General features: G+C 38.0%; 2 protein-coding genes across 2 annotated transcripts in view; one reads left to right on the forward strand and one right to left on the reverse strand.

Moving 5' to 3' along the window:
* Positions 1 to 13,532, reverse strand: part of LOC126815445 (mucin-2) — a 61,699-nt gene extending 48,167 nt beyond the window's left edge. Inside the window, exon 1 of the mRNA XM_050541090.2 lies at positions 13,330 to 13,532. The gene's annotated coding sequence lies outside the window, so the exon portion shown is untranslated. The remainder of the gene's footprint in view (positions 1 to 13,329) is intronic.
* A 140-nt stretch (positions 13,533 to 13,672) lies between these two features.
* The window catches only part of LOC126815442 (spermine oxidase), a 36,218-nt gene continuing 27,218 nt past the window's right edge, over positions 13,673 to 22,672 (forward strand). The window contains exon 1 of the mRNA XM_050541085.2: positions 13,673 to 14,258. Coding sequence (XP_050397042.1) covers positions 14,072 to 14,258 — 187 coding nt within the window. The 5' untranslated portion in view covers positions 13,673 to 14,071. The remainder of the gene's footprint in view (positions 14,259 to 22,672) is intronic.

Raw genomic sequence — 22,672 nt, forward strand, 5'->3', positions numbered from 1 at the left:
CACGAGTTAAATAACAACTCTACCAGATCCAAGTGTAGTAAAGACAAGTAAAGCGAAATTTTGAACTATAAAAACGAAACGAAATAGGATCTGTGTTTTAACCAGATTTTGATGATTGTTCCCCAATCACTAAATGCCACTTAAAGATTATAAAGGGAATGTGCTGAAAATTTCAGTCAAATTGATCCACTCTGAACCGAGAATTTAGCGACGGAATTTTAGGCCTAGCCCCGATCATCATTACTAAAGTCGGTACGATAAAAAAAACCCCCAAAAACATAGTATCGATTACTCATTTTTTTTTTAATCATCAATGAGCGTTGAGCAGTAGGTCGGATTCAAATCCAGTAAATACCACAGGCTAGCGATGCCATCGAGAGTTGATTATTGTCTGGATAAGTTAATCAATGTCTAATAAATAATTAAGATAACATTTCAGACCCAAAGAAAGACCTGCAATAGGCAGATTTGGCTCTTGCATAATACATGTTTAACGTGTGCGTCCATCATGCTCATATAAGTAATGTTCGGTGAATGGCACGTAGGGGTCTTAACCAGTGGGTGGAAACCGGGGAAAATCCCCTAGGTTGGACAAGTGGCCCATGGCAGACCCCATGATCTAAAGCGCAGGCGATATACCATTAATAACACGTTAAAGTCGAAATAAGAGTGGGGCAAAATTCCCCCATGGTACACTAGGCTAATGAAGACGGGCATACGCCATGCAGTGTGCTATGGGGGTAATTTTGCCCGGACTGCGGCCTACTCTTATATCTTATTCCAACTGCCAAGGGATGTTTACGTGCATGCCAATGTGTACACAGGACCTCGGGTTTTCGTCCCATCCGAGCGACTAGACAGTTGTCCTTGTCAGGCCTTCCGTCCTGCATCACGCCGGAAAAACCCGATGAACTTTCTCACCAACAACGGGATCGAACACGCGACCTCCAGGCTAGCGAGTCAGCGTCTTTCTCACTTAGCCACCGTAGCTCCCACATAACTTGATAAAGTGAGTAATCGTCGCGCTGCTAGGGCAAAATGTCACCATGGCGTATGCCCGTCTTCATTAACTTAATTGCTAAGAAAAGTAGGACATTCAACCCAATTTCTTTTCCTATCCACCCCCATCCCTTCGGGATATGTCATCGGGTATACAAAATAAAATACCCCGGTTTAGGAGAAACTTTGATCTGTCGATCTGTATAATAATGAAAGTTACGTTTAAATTGGCTTCTTTCTAAATTTGACTCCCTTGAAATGATGTTTTTACATGTAATTTCAAACTTATTTACCCCGTAATGCGGATGCGTTTTCCGACCGATGGTTATCGCGTCTTTCGTAAAGTTTATCTTTAAGTACATAGAAGAGTATTGACCTCAATAACCTTGAGTCAGTAAGAGTCAAAAACCCTAGATGTATCTGTTATATATGCATGTATATGTCTATTATGTATACATGTTTAGCTGTTTTACTTGAGTAATTATTCATACAATGCACTAGTTAACACGGTGTTATATGACTTAGATTGTTGCTGCCTTTCTAAGAATAGCATGTGTACCACAACTTAGGTTGTCGCTACATTTCCAAGAATAGAATGTGTACTATACGAACGTTGTTACATTGTCCGTCTTTAATTAGCTCCTCTCGAGAACAGACGCGAAACTAATTGACCGACATTTTAATGCCTAAATCGACGAATCTGGTGGAAAACAAGTGTTTATTCTGCCACCATTTAATAAAAATCGAGACTGTTTATTTAGTCTTTGTGCTGTGCTTGTATTAAATGGGTAAAACGGAATATAGTCACAGTGCATGCAGCATTCGGCAAACCTCGGCAATCTCCGGTATTCTACATCTAACTTCGGCTGTATGACGATGTAAGTAGCTACACTCATACAATTGTGATGCGGCTACCGGTTTACTTATTAGGAAAGCTTGCCGCTTATAGAAAGAAGTTCTCAAAATGACTTCGTTCGAGAGGTTTCATTGCAAAGTTGTCCTTTGTTTAAAGAAAATTGGATAGACGTGAAAGAAAAACAGTCTCATACATAATTGAGAGCTTTGTTTACTATTTCTTGAGATAAAACACTCTTCACAGGCGTTTTCATGGGCGCCGACATTTTTAATCCGAGAATTTGAAAGAAGTTCCAATGGTGGCATTCCTCATACAGCCGAGGTTAGATGTACGGTACCGGAATCTACCGAGATTTGCCGAATCAGAATGTACATACAGTATACTTATTATTGAATATGGCGGCCATTCAAGGAAGAGGTCTATCGTCAATGTAGAATGCGTGCGTCACAATTTAGATAAACAATATGCACTAAACATGGTAGCATCTATTTATCTGACCTTTTTCACACACTGGGGATGTTGTCGATGATTCGTTAAAGATACATTATGGGAGATGTTGTCGATGATTCGTTAAAGATACATTATGGGAGATTAGATAACGAGCTGACAGTTCTCACTATAATAGTTAAAGATACATTATGGGAGATTAGATAACGAGCTGACAGTTCTCACTATAATAGTTAAAGATACATTATGGGAGATTAGATAACGAGCTGACAGTTCTCACTATAATAGTTTAAAAAAAGCTTATATTGTGTACTGATCAGGGAAGTACGTCAAATTAAAGGGGAATTATGGGAGATTAGATAAAGAGCTGACAGTTCTCACTATAATAGTTTAAAAATGGATAACATAAAGAGAATATACTGAAAATTTCAATCAAATTTCTCCACTCTGCACCGACATATAAGCGATTGAATTTTAGGCCCAGCCTCGATCATCACTACTAAAGTCGGTATGATAAACAACAAAGTCTCGATTATCCATTTTGAAGTTAAATCATCCATCACAAAATGTATTCAAATCCAGTAAATATCACAGGGATTGAGAGTTGATTATAATAATTTAGATAACATTTCGGGTCTAATGAAAGACCTGCAATAATTAAAGAATAATTATTACTAGTTGTCTGCGATGCAGTATACCCCAGCACGGTGGTGCTCGTGGGTGTTATTGGCGTAGAGGAAAGCTAGTAACAAAGGGTAAATCTTAAATTCCTGATTAGTACAATATTTAATAGAACAATAAGAAAAACAGCGAATAACAGATCAAAATTAGAATCGAAACACCTGTCTATCTTGGTCCAAATGAAATATGTTCAAAGAATTGGCAATATAGCCAGAAATATTAAAAACTATGTGCATAAAATAAAATGGGGTTTAACTGTTCTTCTCCGACTGGGCTAGTGAAGACAGGCATACGCCATACAGTGTGCTATGAGGATAATTTGCCCAGACAGCAATTCCAATGTGTACACAGGACCTCGGTTTTCCGTCCTATCCGAATGACAATACATGTAAGTGTACTTTGTGAGGCCCTCCGTCCTGCATCACTGACAATAGAGAACCACGATCAACTTTCTCGGTCAACACAGGGATCGAACACAGAACGTGCAAGCTAGCGAGCCACCGTCTTACTCACTGAGCCACCATGGCTGCCTGTGTGCATAAACGTGTAGGGATTCTGATAACGCCAGTCCGGTCTGTATATTATTATGTTACTTTCAATATCTGAGAAATATTTAGCCTTTAGCCCACTATATTATATTTAGTGTACCACTGGCAAGTGTTTTCATTTAAAACAATGTTTGGCATACTGCCTCAGGCAAAGTCTACAATTTCTCCACTTTCAGATTCTTGATATGCAGTATTTTTCATAGCAAGTGCAAGTTTGCTGGCATTCTTAAGAATCCAACAAAGTTCAAATGAGAGAGTGTGTACTTCATGCTCTTCTACAGTGTGCTCCTGGGAGTGATTAGGTTTAACGTCCGCTCAACACTAACCAGGTTATTTGTGAACTAACAAATAGTGAGTGTAGTTTTATTTCAACAAATTACTGTCCACAGGAATCCTGTGAAAACCCACGGGGTTACGCAGGTGAAGCTACAAAGATGGGGTCGAGGTGAGACCACAACTCAGTGACAAGACCTTGTGATCTGAAACGCAAGCGTTAGACCCCTCGGTCACTATCCCACCCGGGAAGCAAGAAAATAAGAAGTTGATTTTGCTCTCAACAGTCGACAGTTTAAGCCAGACACGAAATTAGAAGTAGCAACGGCGAGAAAGAGAGAAATGGGGTTTAACGTCTACGCGACACAAACTACGTGATTTTGAGACTAACACATGGTTCAATTTTATTTCAATAATTCCCTTGCGCGTAGGGGTCTTTAGCAGTGGCAGGAACCGGAAGTAGCAAAAACGATAAAGACAAAGGTAATAAAGTTGGTGATTTGAAATTAAAAGAAATTGTTAAAAAATACTTCCGATTGTGTGTAGTCGTTTGAATGGACCCGTAAACCGAGGACCCGTGTACACACTGCTGTGTAATAGACCTCTTGATAGCCGGAATTCGTAGGTCAGTGGTAGCGCCGCTATCTGGGCAAAACATACAAGTATACACAACCAAACATACAAGTATACACAACCAAAATCTCGATTTCGTGAAGTACATTTTAAGTATTTTCATTTGTCCAAATAAAGCAAGACAGTAATATAATAATAATAATAATCGTTTTCTATAGCGCTGAACATTCAGTCAGTCGGTAATGCCGGTTACTTGTTACAATCAGTCAATATAATTGACAAGAATAAAAATCAGACGTCTTCTTCGGAACCTAAAGCCTAGCTCACAACCAGTCGTACGAATTTTGACACGCACGGGTCGTAGGAGTTGGTGGCTCGCAGAAACCGGGTGAAAGTTTTGTATGTCCAGGACCAAAAGACTGCGACCAATCCGCGATCTTCTACGGTGCCGAACACCGCAAGGGACGCGTAAATTTCACGCACGTGTTTACTAAATCCCCCCCCCCCCCGTGGACCGTCCGCAGTAGCACACGCTGTGGGTTGTGGGCCAGGCTTAACATAATTGTCGCATACACACGTCGTAATACAAGCTGAAGATAGACATATATACATTATATAGCAGCGACCCATTAACACCACAAAAAGCCATAAAACATAACAAGTGTCTAATTCAATATATTAACTTCTTTTCCACTGACAATAAAACCCCAGACAAAGTAGCTGCATTTATAGTTTCTCCTTGAAATAGGTTACCATCAGATACATCGATCAGTTGACGCTTTACACCGGGTATTTTATAATCGACATATTGTTCACGATACGATCGAATACACGCATCGCGATCTACAGTACCATATAGCTCGTGACCCATGTTATATAACGCCTGTATATACATTCTAATACTGATATATACAAGCACATAATAACAAATATATCTATACATAACATACTGTTCTGCTCCGACTGGTCTAATGAAGACGGGTGTACGCCATACAGTATGCTAGGAGGGAAATTTTGCCCGGACAGCAGCGCTATGGTTCCCACTATCACGATCCGTGCTGCGACTGAAATCGTGGTTTTAATCGTGGAGTTATCGTGGTGATCCTGTCAGTCTTATCATATATTGAGGTGATTCGTAGCAGTCGTGTTGATCGTATAGAAACGTATCAGAACGTATCAACACGTATGGCATAATCCTCTTGTAACGCACCGCACGACAGTAGGAACCTAGCGTAATATAGGATTCCATCTTCCAAGGGATCTTTTACGTGCACTCCAATGTGTACACAGAACCAGTTTATTTTTTGTCCCATCCGAACGACGAGATAATAAAGTATTGTTATTTCTGAGCTGTATTGTTATTTCTTATGCTCTGTTATAGTGCTACATCTATTTGTTAAGGCCAGCTAAATTTTTGTCAATGTCGCTGAGATTGTAGGTTAGGGGTAGGGTAAGAATTGGGACTAGGTCCAGGGTTAGGGTTGGGATTAGCGCTAGCCCTGTTTACATCTAGGGATCTACGACGAAACATTGAGCTGGCCTTAACATTTAGCCCTAACTCTGTTATAGTCTATATGGGAATCACGGTGGCTAAATGGGTAAGACGCTGGCTCGCTAGTCTGGAGGTCGGTTGTTCGATCCTTGCATTGGCACAGAAAGTTCATCCAGATTTTCCAGCGTGGTTTCCCCTTGTCAGTGATGCAGGACGGAGGGCAGGACAAGGACAGCTGTCTGGTCGTTCGGATGGGACGAAAAACCGAGGTCCCGTGTACACATTTGCGTGACGTAAAAGATCCCTTGGCAGTTGGAATTCGATATAAGAGTAGGCCATAAAGCCGCTGCCCGGGCAAAATTTCCCTCATAACACACTGTATGGCGGATGCCCGTCTTCATTAGCCCAGTTTAGGAGCAGAACAGTAGGACGTTAAACCCCATTTCATTTTATTTCATTTATAGTCTATAATGTGAACGCGTGCATGTCAAGTGAAGGTAGTGTAATTAAGGTTTATCTACGACGACATTTTTATTTGTTTAACAGTTGAAGAAAAAGTTTAACCGAGGAGAATAAATTAATAACAACAATAAGACGAAAATAACCACATGTATCATTTCTGTCACATAATCACCTCAGGTAAAAATTTATTATCAGATATATATATATATATAAACAACAAGCCGTATATCAAACAATCTGATTTAAACATAGATGCTATTTCAATTCCTTTTTATAGTTCAAAATTTCGTTTTATTTGTCTGTACTACGTGTAGGCCATCGAAAGTATAAAAAAAAACGAAACGAAATATAGATCTGTATTTTGATCAGATTGTATATCGCATACGTCTCTATATACTACAAATCGTTGATTTTTTTTTTGACTGGAACGAATTTTTATTTATTGATGTTTGTATCGTAAAGACAGAAGTATTTGAACTTTATCTACTTAAATATATATAAGTATCTATCCAAAAATATTAACACAACCATAAATCTACACTACTTTATTTCACGGTAAACCATGAAAAGATAAAAGGTGTGACGAGATAAACTGATTTAAACACTGGTTCAATACCATAGGAGCGACGTGATCATTTGGAAACCAAGAATTTTTATCTCTGACAAAATGTACCACACCACCTCTACTTCACATAGTTGTACAAGACCAGGGGGTTGGATGGCTGAATGGTTAGCGCGTGCACGTTGTATCATAAGGTCGGTCATTTGAGTCAACTAGCATGGTTTAGATTCTCTGGTTGTGCGTGACAACGAATATGGTCGCCTGTCCAACCTCGCGGGTTTTCTCCGGGTCCTCTGGTTTGCTCCCACAGCTAAAGACCCATACGCGCAAGCGAATTATTGAAACATAATTGAACCATATGTTAGTCCGGAAATGACCTAGTTTGTGTCCAGTGAACGTTAAACAACGCCATCTCTCTCTCTCTCTCTCTCCACAAACGCCAATCTACCCATTTGATTTACAAACGAACTGAACAATTCCAATAGGTTGTAAATAAAATAATAATAAAAAAGAAATACAACATCGTTATCGTCATCGGTTTGAAAGGTCAGACGACATTTGCAGCACCAAGCTGAAGAAAGTCGCATTATACAAGCAGGAAATCTTAAAATCATTCAAGACTTTATAAAATAGGTTAGTAAGGAAATGAAAAAAATGGGGTTTAATGTCCGACTGTGTTAATAACGACGGAGACTAGTAAGGACTTTGTATAGCTGAAAGTACAACTGGCAGTAGGTTGGTATGGATAATTATGAACATGGATTATTGCCCACAGTCTTCAAGGTAGCAACATTGTTAATAATTAATGAAACAACAAGACCACGGAGTTAATACATACAATACAATGGCCATCTACATACAAACTTACTGATTCTAACAACACCCAATATTAATCAAACATTACACAGAACCATAATCCCATTAAAACATGGGTCCGATTTCGTTTCGTTTTTTACACTTCTTGTCTTTACTACACTAGGATCAGGAAGAGTTCTTTTATACCCGCGTTCTGGATGACGTGAGGGATTAGCCAATGAAACGGTCTGTTACGGCGAGTTCTTGACATGGGTGCATGGAACTGTGGGTATCCCACTAGAAACATCAATGCTGATTGGCTAATCAAATGTCTGACGTCATAGGTCAAAAGTCGCTCGTGTGACCCCTGACGTGACCTCCTACTAAAACCGGCCATATCTTCATGTAGTGGAGGCCATAGTTTGTATGTGTCCATTTACCATAAAAATTGAAATATAAGTAAATTCTTGGATTATCCTCTGCCCATAACTTTTTCCGTGCGTTTAAGTCTCTCACTGCTAACCATTCAATCAACATATAATAAGTGCCCCGTGTTTTTCACGTGACTTGATTCTGGGGTTCCATTTTACAGCTTGTATATGTCATTACTCGCCGTCCATTTACCATAAAAATCAAAGTCTAGGTAAATTCTTGGATTATCCCATGACCACAACTTTTACCGGCGTTTAATCTTAAAGTTTGTTGTGTGTTTAATTCTTTCCGTGTTCTCACGATCGCTAGCCTTCCAATCAACAAATAACAGGCCCTGCTTACGTCACTCGAGCAGACAAGCTGCCAGTTATTGCCACTCTTACAATTTAGTCGTGGCGCACCCCATGGGTATATTTCAGGGAATCGCGTATTAAGATTATGTGTTTTTCTTTCCATATATCACAATGGCCATAATTTTATTGGGAATAACTACCCAATCTATACGTTCGTATTCTATGTCATGAACTACTTTGTCGGGTTACGGGGGGTTGGATGGCTGAATGGTTAGCGTGCGCGCGCTGTATCATAAAGTCTGTCATTGAGTCGACTGGCGTGGTTTCGAATCCCCGGTTGTACGTGGCAAGGAGTAGGGTCGCCTGTCCAACCTCGTGGGTTTTCTCCGGGGCCTCCGGTTTCCTCCCACTGCTAAAGACCCCTACGCGCAAGCGAATTATGTAAATAAAGTTAAACCATATGTTAGTCCCGAAATGACCTAGTTTGTGTCGAGTGGACGTTAAACCCCATATCTCTCTCTCTCTCTCTTGTCGGGTTACACCTTAAAATCATCAATGCCATGTTGAATTAAATAAATTACAACATCAAGTAACAGGAAGTTGTTATTATATCAAAGTAGCTGTAAACAGTTTATTAATATCAAAATCACTGAAAATTTTGGTAGGTTACTATAAAATTTGTACGTACATTCATTTCCTTTGTGTGCTCGTATAGAAATGTGTTTAGCACGCACACAAGAGCATAGCTTATGGAGAACGGTACTTGTGACAGATGCCATGCACGATGCAGTTCCTCAAAGTAGTTTCCCTTTCCTCAGTGGTGTAACATGGCAAGGAACCGCGTTCAGATTGGAACGTTTATACGCCAGTGTGCATAAAAAGAACCTCTGGGATTTGGAATTGGTTGGAGATTATGAGAAAACACCGGTGTATCGGTCAAATTACTTTTATATCACATCGTACGGGAATTAAATGTAATAGGGTTTAACGTCCTGCTGTTGTGATGAGACTGGGCTAATGAAGACGGGTATATGCCATTCATACAGTGAGCTATGAGGGAAATTTTGTCCGGACAGCGGCGCTATACAGCCGACCCTTATATCGAATTTAAACTATCGAGGAATATTTTACGTGCACGTGAATGTGTACTGTAGACGGGGTCCGGGTTTTTCGTCCCATCCGAACGATTAAACGTTGTTCCTTGCCAGGCCCTCGGTCCTGAACCATTGACATGAAGCAACCACGTCGGAAAATCCCAAAGAACTCGCGACCTCCGGGTTAGCGAGCCCGTCTTACCTACTTATCCACCGTAGCTCCTACATCGTACGGCACAAGGACGTCTGTAGGTTCACAACTCGCTGTATGTGCTACTCTGCGGGGAACATTTTTAGTAAACCCGTCACTTGCGTGTGTTCGGCACCGTAGAAGATCGGAAATTGGCCCTAGAGACTTTTGGTCCCGCACATACAAAATGTTCGCCCGATTTCTTTGCGGCTGGTCTGCGAGCTGCCAAACTCTAAGTCATACGACGGTTTGTGAGCAAGGCTTTAAAAATGTTATTAGCCGCGTTGGTGCAGAGAGTATATATAGGATATTCAACCCATTTCATTTCTGTCTGGTTAGATTATAATAGCACACTTCACACTGCACTTTTATATTCTAGCCAGTAAATGTTAATATTTATAAACACGTGTAAATGTTGTAATTATGATTAAACATGTGCTTGGTCGTACAGACGATACGATTTAATAAACGAGCATCCTGTATACAACACATTTAGCAATTATGTTTTTACCACTATATAGTATGCGAGTGTGTGAATTTGTATATCCCAGCGATATATATTATAAACATGTATTCATTCACCATAATAAATATTTGGTTGATTTAAGTTTGTTTGTTTTTAGGAGGGATGGGCCGGGGGGGGGGGGGAATTGGTTTAACGCGCGGGGTTTAGTTCACAAGGTTAGATCGGTCATTGAGTCAAGTTGCGTGGTTTCGATTCCCAGTTTATACGTGATATGGCGTAGAATCGCATGTCCGGACTCATGGATTTTCTCACGTCCGCCGGTTTCCTCCAATTGCCGAATACCCCTGCGTGCAAGCGAAGTATTGCAATAAAATTGTACCATGTATTAGTCCCAAAATTACCTCGTTTGTGTCGAGGGGAAGTAAAACCCCATTCTCTCTCCCGGGGAACGTTCTCGAACTACTTATTATGCCTACCTCTCTCAAATGAACCAAACTATTTGATTTATTTTGGTACAGACCCAACAGATAATAAATTCCTTAAATAAAGGTGACTAGTATTATTAGCCTATAAACTAAGTATAAGACAAAAGGAATGCTGGGAGATGAAGGGATAATGGAGAGTTGATTTAGTAAGCTTAAACCATATACCACCAATCAGTTTCGTTGAGAGAGAGAGAGAGAAAGAGAGAGAGAGAGAGAGAGAGAGAGAGAGATGGGGTTTAACGTCCACTCGATGTCACAGGCCATCAACTCCACAGTTTCCTTGAATATAAGTTATTGAGGATGTTATGCTAATGAATGGTATTGAAGCATTTGAAAAGGAAATTAATTGGGAATTGTTTTGATTCATCAGCTAGCTAAATTCCCGGTAAAGAACTTCAGTGAGACAGAATTGGCACGTTTCCGCAAAATGTCACAGGCACTTGAAGAGATTAAAATTTAAAGGGAACCGCAAAATGAGATGTCGTTGTGATGGTGGTGTCACTCCGTTAGAAAATATTAAAATTAAATCTTTATTATGTTCGGAATAAAATAATTCATTATTAAAGAGTTGTAACTTACGTGTTCCATGTGAGGACTGATTTGAATACCAAAATGAAATGAAATGGGGTTTAACGTCCTACTGTTCTGCTCCGCACTGGGCTAATGAAGACGGGCATACGCCATACAGTGTGCTGTGAGGGAAATTTTGCCCGGACAGCGGCACTACCGCCTACTCTTATATCGAATTCCAACTGTCAATGTGTACACGGGACCTCGGGTTTCCGTACCATCCGAACGACTAGACAGCTGTCCCTGTCAGGCCCTCCGACCTGCTTCACTGACAAGGGGGAACCACGCCGGAAAATATGGATGAACTTTCTCGGCCAATGCAGGGATCGTACACCCGACCTCCAGGCTATACACCAGCGTCTTACCCACTTAGCTACCGTGATCCCCAATACCAAAATGAAATGGAGTTTAACGGTTAGATCTAAATATTAAGACCAACTGCAGATTTGGTCAAAGGTCAAGAGATGTAAACCGGGCTAGGGCTAGCGCTAACACTGACCTAGACCTACCCCTAACCCTTACCCTAACTCTAACCCACAATCTCGGCAACAATCACGTAACCCTATTTACAGTTCGCGACCATGACGAAACCTGCAGGTGGCCTTAATATTTAGAGCTGACCGGATTTAACGTTTTACTTTTTCTGCACCAACCGGGATAAAAAAAAATGTACCAAACCGTCCACGAGTGCAAAACATATTGGCGGCCTCAGACTCGTCATAGTCACGTCTGAGAATCAGTGTAACAATCAGTGATACATTGACACAAGACGTTATATAGACCCAGACATCACCTCGGTGGAAGCGGACGTTAAATAAAGCTATTTCACACACAAAACCAGACAAATTAATGGCTACTTGTTCATTTCCTAGACATGCTTTTAACAGGGTCTTCGGTCAAGTACAGGTTGTGTTCGGTCGAATAGAGCAAATTGGAAAAACTCGTATCACATTCAGAGGTCCACCCTGTACATGTTGCGGGTTAATTAATGTTAATTGAAGAGCTATGTTTGACAGGGTTTCTGCTTAAAGTCTAACCCAATCTGACTGTTAAATGTATCGCGTAGGCTAGCTAGTAGGCCTAGTTGTTTAGTTGTTTGTTTGTTGTTGTTTTTCTTTTGGGGAGGGGGGGGGGGTGTAACGGGAATACCACAGAATAAACACATAACTATTTTCATAATATGAATCATATCTACAACAATTTAAAGTATTTTCTCGCTGTAATTAAACAAATAATAAATTTTATCAAAATAGGGGCAAAGCCTTCTTCGTTAGGAATACCTCCAAAATGGGCTTTGCATTTGATCATCTACAAATTTCACAAAAAATTCAAATGAAGGACCATTAAATGCAACAGTGTTTAATAAAGTTTTGAAAAAAATGCTATGTTTTCATGAAATTTGAAAAGTATATAAATCTCTGATCTATACACCTCTTGCCACGTGACATTGCAAACCGTCTTTCCTTTCTCCCGACCACGATTTGTTTCCCAGTCTCTAATTACAAAATATTGATTTGTAAATAATGATGATGTTTCATAGTAAAGGGTGAAATTGTTCTTCGGGGGGTCGCGAGCAGACGATGGTTTCTGGAATGGGGTCGAAACCAACAAAAGGCCGGCAACCAATGGTCTAAGTTATAGTAGCCTACCGGTATTAGCTATTAGGGCATTAGGGATTAGTAGGCCAATATATGTACGTGTGCTAAGTCTGTAGGCCTACATAACCTATTATTTAAAGGGGGGGGGGGGATTTTGCCCAGGCGGTGCTATTCAGAACGGTTATTTGTATTTAATTATTACACGTAGGCCTACATAGTACATAACCTATTATTTAAAGGGAGAGGTGATTTTGCCCAGGTGGTGCTATGCAGAACGATTATATTATATTATGACACCTTTCATCTTTAATTAATGCTATGCAGTATAGCCAGTATAATATGAATCATAATTATTATAATAAACTCTTCATCCTTTCCTTATTCCTTACTCATTTTAGCATTCGTTATCATTCACAGTGCGTCATTGGGTAGGCATACATATTGTGATTCACTCAATTTTCTAGAAAATCTATTTTCAGTTTAACTAAGTAAATCCAAGCAGATAATACTTGCCTGTTGCTCTATCGGCTATAAATATGGATTTTATTTTGTGGGTTTACTGTTCACCAACCGTTTTTCTTCGCTCAACTATTGGTCGGCTGCATTCGCGTTGGCATTACCAAAACAAACCCATTGTTTTCATTTGTGTTCGTGTAAACGTCACGTCTTTTACAAACACTGACTGGCTGGAAAAGCAGACGAACTTTTCAGTCAGGTTTATCAAGTCCCTTCTTTATACTATGCAAAATAACTATAAGAGTCTTGTTAATCGCGACTTGCGAACTTTTGACCGATGAACCTATGAACTTTACCCTCGCGGCATCTTTTGTGATCAAACAAGACTGATTCTTTTCTCCAGATGTTGAAATTGAAATTCCTTCTTCTTCACCGACCAGGATATTTCGCAAACGGATTTATCTGAAGGAGAAAATTTCAGGAAATTGTAGAGGTTGTTTGAAACTAGGCCGAAGATTGGGCGCCGAGTCAGTCTAGTGACGTCATACCACGAGTGTGTCTTGATGCAAGTGAGGCTCTGTCAGTGACCACATAGACTTTGCGAGGAGTAAGAGCAATAATGTGTTGGCTCTATTTATCACAAAACAAATCTATTAATTCTCAATTCATGGAACTTATAAGTGGGGATTATCTATGTACACTTTGACGTATTTAGTTTTGTAGTTTTTGTGTAGTTCTTTACCGAAAATCTGTGATTATTTTTTTACATTCGTCGCTCCGAACAGCTGAGTCGATCAAGATGGAAGATTTGAACGGCACAGTTGACGAGAGTGTTTCATGGACAAATAAGCCGAAAGTTATTATAATCGGCGCTGGAATAGCAGGGATAGCTGCCGGGGAGTATTTAGCTAGAAAGGGGCTAACGGATTTTAAAATTCTCGAGGCCTCAAATCGAACGGGGGGAAGAATTTGGAGCGTTGATGTTGGTAAGTTGAAAAGGGAATGTTATGAAATTCTTTATGAATGAAAACTGCGCGAGTCATTTCAGTCAGTGAACAGCTACGTCACGCGTGATCCGTATGTTTGGGTTCTTTTGTTAGGAATTTCACCTATTTGCTGATAATGGAGGGCTGTTAGACCACTTGTGTTTTAAAAGAAACGTCATCAATTCGATATTTGTTGAAACTGAAGTGTTTCAGAACGGACGTAATGGCTTATTTGACAACAAATATTGCGCTGTCAAATCATTCAGGGTGAAGGTCAGATTAGAGGACGGGCGTTCAGACGATGGTGTCTATTTTTAGGGGGATTGGTTGCTATGAGGATCTAACAGGGAATACCCCCGACTTTATCCCTGTTCCATTTTAATGCTCTCCGGTTTCACAGTAATTATTTTCCTGCTGCAAGCTGTTGTTGCTTTGCTGTGACGTGGGGCAAAATCTCCTCAGGATTTTTAGGCCTATCCTAAGCCTATCCTTGTTCCTCCTCCTCCTACACCTAAATACATGTAAAACAGTTGTTATTGAGTTATAATAAATGACTTATGCCCTTAACAAAACACCAAACATCAAAAATAATAACACAAATTGTCAAAAAGTACATAAACAAGCTGTAGAAATATCAGTTAAAAGTAAAAGATGAGTTGAGACTTTTAAACTAAAGGAGGCAAGTCTCTAAGTCTTAACACAATATCCTGCACAGTCTTCAAAATTGCATACCAGATTTATTCAGTTATACCCCACAGAATACTACCTGTGTAGACTGGAACAACCAGATGTCAAAGACTGCCATTCAGTTTGGTATCTTCTTCGCATATTTCATCTAACATAACTGAATGTAAATCAGTTTATATGCATTCATAGTTGCGACCCATTGGTGTCCATTTCTAGGTGCCAAAGAATAGGGATTTAGCTCCTTTAAAGGGCATATATAAAGGGAATATAAGCTCTACCCCAAAGGCCAACTCTTAAGTAGATCCCAATCAAGTCAACAGTAATGTTAATCTTACAGTGAAAATACATGTATGGCTTCCTGTCTCCTGATATCAAATATAACAACTATTTAAAACACAGTGAACACTTTTAAAACCAGTACATGCTGGTCTATGCTCTCAGAAACGATTTGTAAAGGCGGCAAAGGCGCATTGATGAATGAGGCTAAACGACAGAGAACGTAAAATAAACTGGACTAACATGTAGGTGTGAGTAAATGCTTGTGTATTTTGACAAACAAAACTGATTATGAATTAAACCGTAGAATATTTAAAAATGAATGAAATCAGTTTAAAGTTGCAATTTCCTATTTTTAAGTTATATTTAAAATTTATTAAAATAAAGCCTTAAAATAGATGGTACATGTATCTATAAACAGTCCTACATTGTTAAAGAATAATCCTATTAATCCTATAATTCACTATTGCCAGTTGAGAAATTGGCAAAAATATTTTCAACTTCAAATTCAAATGTTTGAAGATAGCTATTTCATGGGTGGAATAGAAAAACAAGGGAGGTAATTGTGTTATTATTTCTGGGGTCAAAGGATTTTTAAGTGGGAGAATAATACCTATGATCGTATAATTGTGAGTTGACAACCTACTGAGCAAAAGACATAGAAATAATTAGCCTATGTTTTGACTTTCTTAGAAAATATGAAATTAATCGCTTTAAGGTGCCTCTTGCTTGACCCATTTGACCTACAGGTACATGTAGGTTCCAATACAAGGTAATGTAAACAAGCAAAATCTCTTTGTAGGGTCAACATAAAATAGGGCCTGAAGTAAAATATTGATTGATTTGGACGAGATGTATTTTTGTTTATGGTCAATTAGCAAGGTCCATACAATTAACATTTTGTTTGGATAGAGTCAGGTCGAATATGCTAATGATTGATTAGCAATCTTGATGTTTTTAACAAAAAGTGCTAATCAAACTGGACTTTACTCTTGAGTGAGTCAACTGGCGTGGTTTCGATTCTCCAGTTGTACGTGACAATGTCCAACCTTGTGAGTTTTCTCCAGGTCCTCCGGTTACCACCCACTGCTAAAGACCCCTACGCGCAAATGAATTATTGAAATAAAATTGATCTGTATGGTGGTCCCGAAATGACCTAGCTTGTGTTGGGTGGATGTTAAAACCCCATTTTTTCTCTCTCTCTCTCTCTCTCTCTCTTTCTCTCTCTCTCTCTCCCCCCTCTTGACTGAATAGCAAATACATCTAAGTAATTTTTCACTAGGGTTGGCTGATATTTGAAATTTTCATTACGGTATTGAAATAGCAATATAAAAATGTGCATATCGGACTGTGTCTTCCCAGATGTCCCTGATACATATATGGTTGTATTTTAAATTGTGTTTTTAACTTGTGGACACTCTAATCGGGGTTGAGTACGATTTTCATGAAAATTGAACTAAAACTGCACAAAAAAATGGCTGCTCCTTGTACGCAAGTACCGGAAGTGTAAAAGTATGTACATGTATGTAAATTATACCAAGGTTGTGGACCCTCTAAATCTAAAGGTTTTCTCTGGGTCCTCCGGTTTCCTCCAACTGCTAAAGACGCTTACGCACAAGTGAATTATTGAAATAAAATTGAACCATATGTTAGTCCTGAAATGACCTAGTTTGTGTCGAGTGGACGTTAAAACCCATAATTCTCTCTCTTTATATCCCAAATATGTCTTTTCCTTTCGGTATTCTTGCATAGCAAGTCACATTACACCATGAAGTTCCATGTAAGCCAATAGTTTAAAAGTATGTAGGGCCTAATACCACAGTTGTTGATCCTCTAGAGGTCACATTTTGTGTCTGATTTTGATGAAAATTAAAATATATGATTATATCCCAAAGATCTCAGATCCTTTTGATACATGTATTTGCTCATGGACTGTAATTTCCTGGATTATGGCCCCTGATTGTATGGAAAATCATGTTTTTAGCATGGGGTCCCTCTTAGAGGTCATGATTTTTATCTGATTTTAAAAATAACCTTTAATTTATCAATGTTACACCCTAATGGCAGTTGAATTAGAATTTCGTGAAAATCAGACTGAAACTTCCAGACAAAATGGTTGCTCCCTGCTCCCTAAACACAAACTATAGTGTAAAAGTATACCTGTAATACCAAGGTTCTGGACCCTCTAGAGGTCCCAATTTTTATGCGATTTTGATGAAACTTAGAATATACAGTATTCCGTTATATCCTAAAGATGTGGGTTTCTTTCGACACTCGTGCATACATGTACCTGATCATAACTTCCTGGATTATGGCCCCTTATTGTTTGTAAAATCACTTTTTTTAGCTTGTTCTCTGTCCATCTCTTGTAAAATGTGGGCGTATCTTGCATGGCAACCACTTGTTAAGGAGTTTAATGAACACTTGTGAAAACTATAATAAAGTCTTAAGTAGGTCATTGTTTGTTTTAATTATCAATAAATAAATAGTTTGATTATCGATAAATAAATAGATGTACATACATATCATAAATAGTTTCGAGTTTGGTTATTTTTAAAATCATACATTATTGATATTTATTGAAAATTAAACTATATTTGAGATTTAATAGACCAATCAAATAAGTGTACTGTATATTAAATTAGCAGATGTCACATGAAATACCGATTTTACTGTTTGACTCTATAAGTAACATTATGTACATTACATACATTTATGTTGAATCTGTAACTTGTAAGTAATAGTAGATTGTACATATGTCTTGTAAATTCTCTGTGTGAAATATGCATTTTTGAGAAAATATCAACTTTTCCATGGTTTTAACGTCTTAATGCAAAATTTTAGCGCTATAGAATCACTTGCAGCTACTGTACGATGTTGTAGTAGGACTGTAGGAATATCAAGTCTAAAAAGTCATGATGCATGATTTTAACTTTATAGAATCACTTACAAACTACAATTTATTAACAGATGAGTCTCTAGTATAAAAATATAACATTTAAAGGACAATATTGGTGTCGGTCTATAAATATACATGTAACATTTAAAGGACAATATTGATGTCAGTCTATAAATATAATATTTAAAGGACAATATTGGTGTCGGTTTATAAATATAACATTTACATGTAAAGGGCAATATTGGTGTCAGTCATTATCACATGATAGAACTGGTTAAACACATTCCAAATATAATTTTAACACAGAGATCATTGCTACGATAGATGCGTAACGAAGATTTCAAATATCCGCCCACAGTCTCATAACAACTTTTGGTCTTCGAAAGAATTATTAGTGAGCAGAAATTCGCCCGTTGTCCGTGATCTCTCATTACTTCAGTCAGTTATATAGAAGGATAACTCGTGTTTTTCTTTCGTCACTTCCGTTTCTTGAAATCATCATATCGTAACAATGATCTCTGTGTTAAAATTATATTTGGAAAGTGTTTAACCAGTTCTATCATGTGATAATGACTGACACCAATATTGTCCTTTAAAGAAGAAATAATAATCTAGGTAGAACATGTAACTTCCTGCCTTAGATTTGAAAGAGGCCTATCAAGAAATTTTAGTGAAAAAAATCTTTTGACCATGTCCTGTTTATATCATCTGAATTTTCAATTTTTCGTATCTTTGTAAAAAAACAAAAATTGAACCTATTTTGTTGGACTGATATAAGTGATATTCCTTTTAGGGACTTAATATCCATATTACTAGGCCTAGTTATCATAGTTTTCCAGGGAATCATTAAGCCCTTCAAACATGCATTATGCAAGAGCTAAATCTGCCTATTGCAGGTCTTGCTTTAGGCCTGAAATGTTTTCTAAAGTATTAATTAGATATTAATTAACTGATCCAGGCCTTAATCAACTCTCGATGGCATCAGATTTCTCCGATATTAAATAGATTAGAATGGTTCAGCGATACTTTGATTTAATCAAATATGGAGGACCGAGACTTGGCTTCGATCAACCAGTACGGTGGTTGAAATTATTGCACACGTCTGTCAAACCTTCAAAGGCTAATATCTTCGCTTGCAATAGAGTAATTTGAATGAAATTTTCAAATTATTCATTTTACATCATCTACTTTCGAACTATTATAGCAAGAATGACTAGTTCTTTATCTAAATCTTACATAATGTATCTTTAAATAACATGAATAGACAATGAATTATTATTTACTATTTAAAGAAAGTGTTCATGGGTTTTTGTTTTTTTTGTCCCATCTGAATGACAAGTTATCTGCTATAGCCCTGTTTACACTTTGCCACGATAAGCTTGCTGTTTTAGACACGGTACCAGGCCTCGATAAATTTCATGGAATTGACCCATTTACATTACTCTAAAATAACTGGTCTCGGAACTGTGCCAGGCACTCCAAATGTGGAACTCTTCTTTAAAAAGTTAATTTCAGTCCCTATGCAAATTACCCAGATGAAAACAGTTTTGGTGGTGGATTCAGTTTTAAGCAGCCATTTTGACAGAACTGATGACAGAACTGTCAAACTTCGTGTGAAAAAAAGGTCAAGGTTCATTTGACTCATGCATAGTAATCCACACTGAAACCATGCTCAGACCGAATAGCGTTTACACTATGAAAATTTAACCGTGCTGTGCTTGGCACCATGTCAAGACCACCTGACTTCAGTGGGCCAAATAGGATTGGTACTCGGTAGGACATCACATGCTTATGTCTGACCCGTTACACTTGAAAGAATTTAACTATGCTTAAAATTTGTAATGTTAAGGGGTAAATTGTGAGCTGTTTTGGGTTGCGTTGCCGAATGATTTAAGGTTTGTCATTGTGTCAGCTGGCATGGATTTGATTCATGTGTCAGCGTGTAGTGAGGGCCACCTGTACAACCTTGTGGGTTTTCTCTGGGTCTTCCACCTGCATGTAAAGATCCCTAAGCGCAAGTTGATTATTTAAATAAAATTGAACCATATGTTAGTCCCATCAAGTGTAGGTAAACCCCATTTCTCTCTCTCTCCCCCTTCCCACCCTCTTTCTCTAGCTGAGGGATATATAATTAATAGGCTAATGTTACCAGAGCTTGAGGAATTCACCTGTAGAGGGATAGACATTAGTCTTCAACTGACTCCGTATGATTTGTAATGTGTATTAGTAGGTCAACATGATCTCGTTACAGAGTCCAGACCTAAATATCTCTCATCGTTTTTTAGGTCAACATAAACTGGACTTACTGTTATAGGCCAATAAATAATACTCGGGGTGTATAAATAAATAATACTCTAGGTATAGATAAAACTGTGGTGGCACTAGATTTCAAATCTAAAACAAGAATTATTATCCTTGCCATTGGTTTAAAATAAAGATATAGAAAGTCATGGGGTTTAACATCCACTCAACACAAAACTAGGTTATTTTGGGACTGACATATTGGTATCAAATCATTTTTAACAGTAGAAGGTAGGAGAAGAATAAACCTTTTTGGGGATTAGGCAGGTGACTCTATATTCAATCCTGGTCACATACAAGCTTTGAGATGGAAATTACCCTATGTCAACAGATTTTTGAACCAGAGAGTAACGACCATTCCCTCTTTTCTTCTTGAGATCCTTCAGATCAAAACATTTCTTGTACATATACATACATATATTTATATCTCCATTTAGTTGTTCTCTATTTGATAATGGGAGTCCCAATGACTCTGTAGTCTGGAGGTCTCAGATTCAAAGGTATGACGGTTTCAAGAATAGCGGAGTCACAATTTTTATTGCTACTGCTGTTATGATAATGGATGAAGTCTCCATTATCCATTGTTAAATTAAATTATTAAATAGCGATTGTGTTTCAATCCCTTTAATTCTTCACAATACGATGATCTAGAGAGTTGGAATTAGGCTTGTCGTGTGAATAAACGTCTAATTAATAATTTATATTTGAAGGCAAAAGAACCTGTAATAGGCAGATTTAGCTTTTTGAAGAATTAGAATTTATTTTGAGAAAAGAACCTGTTTCAGGCAGGACGGTAGAAAGGTGTTATTTTTATTTTCTACCAGTAGGCTACAAACTGACTGACTAGACTTTTATAGCGAGTTATTCTTTTATAGCGAGTTATTCTTTTATAGCGAGTTATTCTTTTATATATCCCATAACAATAGAGGCCTATTATATATAATATTGAATATGTAGGCCTATATATATAGTCGTGTTAAAACACCACAATAAGTAAACCTATACCAATATGTAGTGTAACATCGAGAGAACATTCTGTCAAATAAGCATTTTTACATTGGAATGTTAGCTTGATTTACAAACATTGGCTGTCTGCCTTTCTACTGCTACACATTATTCATATCACATGTACTACGCTATGTAGTCTTTATACTTATAACTTCTGCACATACACATATATACTGGTATTACACAATTATAACCACATAAACATTCTATATGGATATTACACAATTATAACTTTATACACATTCTACAGGTATTACACAATTATAAACCTAATACACATTCTATATACCGGTATTACAAGTATTAGACACTATGTAGTCTTTATTATACACTATATCAGTATGGTACTACACAATTACACATACCAAGTAGGTATAACACTAGACTTATTTATTCTTCTACTTTACGCAGTCCCTAAATGTATTACATATTTTTATTTTCATTTCGTTCTTAAAGCCAAGCCTGGACATCAGCTACCTGTCAGACTTAGTCAGGCACAAAATATGACTTATTGTATATATACGTTGTACTGTTTGTCATTTTGATTTTTTTTTGAAAAATACAAAAAATCTCATGGCTTAGTCCATGGTGAAAGTAAAATGTACTCAGATTATTTGACATTTAATTTAGAAAACAAAATCAGCAGTAGATGAGATCCCAGCCATGAAAAAGGCTCAGCAAAATTTATTTATGTTCAGACAAAAGAGTCTGAAACCAAAGGGCCCAGACATTCGGTAAAAAAAGGGACTTAACTTTTGGTCAGAACGACTATAAATAGATCAAAATGGTCGATTTGATCTTTATTAAGAATCCAGTATAATTTAGACCTATTTTGACTTTGACCACAGTTTTGGCCATTTTGACTTAAAAGTTAAAGGGATCAACCCGATTTTAACAGAGTTTCAGAAATAAAAGTCTGTGTGCATGTATGTAGGAAATTTAAACGCCAAAATAGAGGAATGGTGTATTTACCTTGTCTCAAAATTTCTGCTCAAAATATTGTGTCGTTTGGACGTGAACGTCAAAACCGCTGATCCGGACACATAACCCTTTTAAGATTTTGGGTCAATTTTTTCGTTGGGTGACCTGATAATCTATTGCCGTTACTTTAGAGGTCTATACAGTATAAGACTCGCATGCTTTACATGATAACAAAAGGTTCATTTCACCTGCACGTTATTTTTATAAAATAAAAGTCTGGTTTTATCCAGACACCATATAATACAGCTTGGGACACAGGTCT

This window comes from Patella vulgata, chromosome 3 (assembly GCF_932274485.2).
Source record: "Patella vulgata chromosome 3, xgPatVulg1.2, whole genome shotgun sequence".
NCBI classification, from domain to species: domain Eukaryota; kingdom Metazoa; phylum Mollusca; class Gastropoda; family Patellidae; genus Patella; species Patella vulgata.